Genomic DNA, 6,000 nt, shown 5'->3' with positions numbered 1-6,000 from the left:
GTCATTAAAGCAGAAGGATATTTGATTCATGTAGAATTTAAGAAAACACAGCTGAGAATTAGTGTTATTGCATAATACTATTGTGGATTATTATTTATTTATTTTTCATTTAGAAAGTAAGCTTTCTTTAAAACTTTGGACTGTCTTCAGATCAAAATGACTTCTATTTACTTGAAGGCAACAATGTGAAAGTAAAAAAAAAAAATGTCTTTAATATATGAAACAAAATGGTGGTTATGTTAGTTCCTGTCACATGGACGACGTGAAAGTTTTGTGTATCTATTCCCATAAATAGTTTTATACAGCTAATAACCAAGATGTAGATATTAGGTTTCTAGCGTAAATGTTACAGTTGTATGATCGAACAATACGGCCTGGTTCAATGTGGCATGAAAGAGTGAGATGTGGATTTTTATGGTGGTGGTGATCCTCTGTTTCCTTCCTCAGGTCAGTCGTGTGGCGGTGTGGTGCAAGGCCTGAATGGGACCATAGAGAGCCCTGGTTTCCCTCACGGTTACCCAAACTATGCCAACTGCACGTGGATCATAGTGACGGGAGAAAGGAACCGAATTCAGCTCTCCTTCCACACCTTCGCTCTGGAAGAGGACTTTGACATCGTGTCCATTTACGATGGACAGCCACAGCCAGGGAACCTAAAGATGAGGTAGGAGTCCTGTCTATCCTGGTTGGCCAGCTCCAGTCTGATTACTTGCGCTTCGTAGGTTGCTGCGGTCATTGTTAAAAACACACAGATGATGACCTTATGAGGTCCCTGTTCTATTTAGAAGTTAAGGCTCTGGGTCAGTGTGTGGTGTTTGCACAGGAATACCCTTGACTTGTAAGAGCTGCTTCACTTATCATCTGCTCTGTCCATGCTTAAGTAGAGCTTTTACTTAAATGGAAATGGTACCAGATCATTTTCTACCAAGTGGCAAAAAAAAAAAAAAAAACTTCCACCAGATCTTTCTAGCACTCATGTCCACTATAGATGTGTAACCAAATACAAATAGTTTTATTTGGAATGGAAAAAAATCATTTCAACAAATGGATACAAATACAGATCTAAATTGTTCCACATTGTTCCTTCGATCGTGCCTGGCCAGGGCCATGGTGGGTTCAATTAGGCTCCTAGTTGAGAGAATTATGAGAAAATAAAATAAATAATAATAATAACTGGATTGATGTAGCTGCGGTTGAAGAACTGTCAGAGCCAGAATTCACACACCATACGGTTCCTACAGTTTTACTTTTTTGTTTGTGTGTGTGTGTTTTGGGGTATAGTGGTATGGTTCAATAAAAATAAATAAATAAAAACTTGTTAGGCCACACCCACTATGGGGTTTAATCCAAATACAGATATTTGGAGCACTAAACAGATAGTAGCACTGTTTTACCCTAATGTGGATGCACTTATTTATTTATTTGTTTGTTTGTTTATTTATTTATTTATTTTTATAAAGTTTCCAAAGTTCCATTTAAAACTTCTGAATAATGTCAGGATGTCGGTATTATGGGAACCATTTTCAAGAAGCTTGGCGTGTTTAATGGAGACTGCCTGGACTCTTGGTGAAAATGAAGTGTCTAGATTTAGATGCAGAAGGCTTTTAAGTGTCAGACGATTAAACACCAAGTTTTGGGTGAAAGCAGGCCAGAGGCTGGTTTTGAACTTTTTGGGGTTTGAACAGTTGCTTTGGGTTTGGGGATATTCAACCCGAAATGTTTACAGATCCAGCAAGCTGTTTTAAGTGCAAGTAACTGGTAATTGAAGTGTATTTCGTGCGAGTTGAATCAACAAAGCGATTACGTCTAAGTAGCACTTAGGCTTCTGGTGATGTACCTATGATGTACATTTGCTCTGTCATAGCGGAGCGTAAAACACATGGCCCAGAGGCTTTAAAAGCATTTCTTCCTGCAGATTACGTGCAATTAGTGTTAAGACTGATATGGTTTAATGCTTCTCTTTTTCTCCACCTGTGTTGGATGCTGAACGTCATAGAGATTAAAAACACTTTTTTCTGTGTTAACATTATATGAAATGTCGGTATTTTTCCATTTAAGAGTTCCCTCTAAAAGACAGACCGATCTCATATGAGGTTATGCAGTGTGTTTATATATAGTATGTAGCTGGTTGGTTAAACAATGAAAAATGCTCCAAGAACCCGTTTTCTGTAGATTCAGTAGCCAGAAACAAACTCTTAAGTGATTATGTGGTGCTTAATGTCCTCTTACACACAAGATGCTACACACTGAACATGTGGCTTCAAAGAAGCGATATGGTATTAGTCAACTAAAGTAAAATCACAATCTAGTGAATACAGGACATAAACGAAGGCGATATATAGGTAAATAGCTGGATTAGTACATTCTACCGTATAAGAAAAAAAGGAGCCTGATGCTTGCGTACATAGAACATGAATGAGGTTCTGTTACTTGATATTAATTAGCGAGCAATTCAAATATTCTTTGACACGAATAACCTCATATCAGTGCTCTGCTTAGCGTTTAGTGTGATGCATCGAGTTTTGTATGCGAAAACATGATGAGTTCTTGTTATTCTGGAAGAGATTAGAAGCCACACTCAAGGAACATCTATATAGTGTGTGTGTATAGTCCAGAGCCTTGTTACATATGAAGCAAATTACACAAGGGGCTAAACATCTGTGTGCTTTGTGTTAATACCAGGAAATAATTCCAGTTCCTGTAACAGTGTCATTAAGGTTAAGCAGGTTCATGGTTGCAAAGTTAGTGACCTCTAGACTGGGGGGAAAAGATGAACAGCTCAAAGGTTTGTCGTTTTATACATTTGCAGTAACTATGGATCACATGCAGGATGCAAGATGCAAGATAGTGTGCGGTTGAATAAAACTGGGAACATCTCTGAGTATTTCTCAGCGTTTTCTAGAAACAGCACAAGCACCGGTAGGAGACATTCCATGAGCGTCGTCGATCCAGGACAGCATGTCCCCAAGGCCTCTTTCAGAAATGACAGGATGCGTGTTTGTGACCATTGTGACGATAATTGCTGCAGAAAAACGCGACAATGCTGCATGTTTCATCAGCTGCCCTCCGTGACGCATAAAACGATTTCTCATGTGTGATGATTACAGTTACGGAATCGTTACGGAGCACATTATTGCTCTTGAATTCTGGTAAATGTAAATGAAAAGAATTAAAGTCTTCCCAAACTGACATTTTTAATTGGTGTGAGAACATTTCTCAGAATAATAGAAATATTCCATTATGAAAAGCATTATAGCGCAAATCGAGTCATCACGTCTTCATTATTTTCCCTAAAAGCATGATTATTAGAGGTGCACCGATGATTGGCACTTTTTCACGCTAGCGGCCATAGGCCGATAAACCGGTAGTTTAGAAACTGTCAATCAAAAGAGGGCGGGAAAACGCATCAATTTCGTGCTGTGTGTAAAGATGATGTCTCTTGTGTGGAATGACGACAAAGCTGTAGTTTGTAATAGCTAATCTCTGCGCTGCTAAACTTTTACACCGGACGCTGCAGCAGTGAAGCGGGAGTTTTGGCGTCGAGTCGATTTATTTTTTTTTTTGCCGCGCTGGTCGAGCTGAATTAAAGCGCCAGTACACCGTTGAAAGACTTGAATGAAGATGAGTTGGCAAAAAAAAAAAAGAAGTATATATTGCACAGAAAAATAGATTTGTAGAGTAGTACATTTCATATCCAGTTAATGTTAATATATAAAAAAGTTGATATTATATATTACCAGTTTGATGTCAGTGATGAAGTAGAAATGTTTTTGTTTGTGGCGAGTGAATGTGAGGTTTTATACGGTTCAGTCAATTAATTCTGTTAATATGAATTAACAACATTCAATAAGTTAAGAAATCTTACTTTAATCTTCAGAATTGAAGTATGTGTTAATGTTAATGTGAGTAATGTGTTTTCCGTTTATGAGACCAGTTACTGTGAAACAAATTGATGAAAAGGAGAGAATAAAGTTTTTATTTGCATTTCCTTCAGAATTGTGGAATTAATTATTATTCGTTTATAAGAAGGCAGAAAAAGCAGAACCACCAAACTATCGGTTATCGGTATCGGCTGAGAAATTTAGCATCGGTGCACCTCTAATGATTATACTTTCCCCTCTGTCTGTTTTTTAATAATAAGAGCAAAATGGAACATGTATGTGCAATTCCTTTGAAGTAAAATCTCATCATAAAGTAATTACTTTTAGTTCTGCTTAGAGCTTCTTAAATGAGAAAATTGACTTACTGCCTAGGTTTATTATTGCAAGACAATATTCCGTATTTTTTTTTAAATTTAATATTGGTTAGTTTATGAATCAATGGCTATTATGATATTACAGTGTATGAAACTTTATTGACGGTGCTCCAATGTGATTTCGCAGCATACTGCGTAAGAGAAAATGCTCATGATGTGATGTCTTTAGTATGAACTTGAAAATAACAACACAGGGTTTTTTTTTGTTTTTTTTTTGCAGTCTGCAAAATGCCTGCATGTTCTGACAGATGAAGTTGCGATAGGCCATTAACATCCTGATGCTAAGCTTTTGTTTTTGGGTTCGGTTCAGTTAGTAATGAAACCATATGCATTATTGCGCAAATCTGTTGCAAAACCATGCCGAGATCATGCTAGTCGCTCATCGCAGTGTAGCATTAAGCGTCTGATGGTCCCGTCAGTCAGTGCTCACGCTAATTAAGTCGGCACTATTACCCAAGGGATCGTGTGTGTCCGTGATGGTGTGCGTGTGTGTGTGGGGAAGGATGCAGCACAGCTCTGTCTACGACGAGGAGACCATGATGGAGCTTTGTCTTGAGCGCTTCAGAGACTGACACCGCACACCGTGTGACCGCCGTCGTGTGACACACAACTGTCTGTTCGCGACACAGTCGTAGATCTAATACCTGCGCTTATGCTGAGAGCCGGCGTCAATCACTACAGTAGCTCGTTCTCTCTGCGGAGCTGTGACGGCTCGCCACAAGGTGTCAGTGGAACCTTAATCCAGGCCTTTTTATGCTAATGAAATACACGCATCCGGCATGCATAACAGGGTACCCTACATTCACAGGGAGAGAAAATAGGCCATGCACAGATAACCAGTGACTTGAACAAATCCAGCACATGGGACAGAGATTCAAGCTGGCCGAACTAAGAAAGCGTTTTTTAAAACGCCAGAGAGGGAAGGGTGCTGGTCTTTTTTCTTTTTCTTTTTTTTTTTATCTGATTTTTTTTTTTTAAACAGAATTCGAACAATTCTGTTATAATTCTTTATAAGCTTCTTTATAAATGCAATGCATCACATGTATATTTTAAGAAGCAAAGAAAGAAAGTGAGAGGGGAAATAAAGTAGCATGCCGCGAGAATAGTTTTAGAATATCGAACAAAGATAGCGAATCAAGCCAGGGTGAGCTATTAGAGGCATGGATGGATGAATAAACTGCCACTCTTGTGCAAGCCAAAGCTTTGCTTAAATACTTCATTTGTAGGCATGTCACATGAATATTGCATGGCAATTACGCAGCCGTCTGCACCTGAGACACACACACACACACACACACAAGTTGCTGAGGGAACTTGCTGTGTATTACAGGACATCCAGTTTGCTGCCTTTCTGACTGATCGGCAGGAAAACGTTGCCTCGGCACGACCACACTTAAGGCCAAAGCGCCTAAAAGGATTAACGCATGATAACAGTTGGACAGCTCTGTAACTTGGATTGTGCTTGGGTTGTAGTTTTTTCCTTAATTGTAAATCTTTTTAATGACATTGTTTGCCAAATAGGTGTCTGCATATTATTTGTCCAGGGTGACTCAACCACTCTGTACAAACATGCTGAGCAGAAAAGCATCTCAACATCTTTATTAAAGACTTAGTCCGATGGGGAAAAGGTGTCGTCATGGCAACCGTTGTCCGAGCTGACATGCTGGAAGTACTCTGAAGTGCTCAGTCACATGCCCTCTTCTGTCCAAAAGAGTTATAACATGTGCTGTTAAATAAACTACAAG

At 39.0% G+C, this 6,000-nt stretch overlaps 1 protein-coding gene across 1 annotated transcript in view; it reads left to right on the top strand.

Moving 5' to 3' along the window:
* The first annotated feature begins 560 nt into the window (after nt 1-560).
* The window catches only part of LOC108262239 (CUB and Sushi multiple domains 1a), a 291,201-nt gene continuing 285,761 nt past the window's right edge, over nt 561-6,000 (top strand). Inside the window, exon 1 of the mRNA XM_053679448.1 lies at nt 561-664. Within this exon, the coding sequence (XP_053535423.1) occupies nt 660-664 (5 nt within the window). The 5' untranslated portion in view covers nt 561-659. The remainder of the gene's footprint in view (nt 665-6,000) is intronic.

The sequence above is a fragment of the Ictalurus punctatus genome, chromosome 3 (assembly GCF_001660625.3).
Source record: "Ictalurus punctatus breed USDA103 chromosome 3, Coco_2.0, whole genome shotgun sequence".
NCBI classification, from domain to species: domain Eukaryota; kingdom Metazoa; phylum Chordata; class Actinopteri; order Siluriformes; family Ictaluridae; genus Ictalurus; species Ictalurus punctatus.
This window is presented reverse-complemented; position numbering and strand designations above follow the sequence as displayed.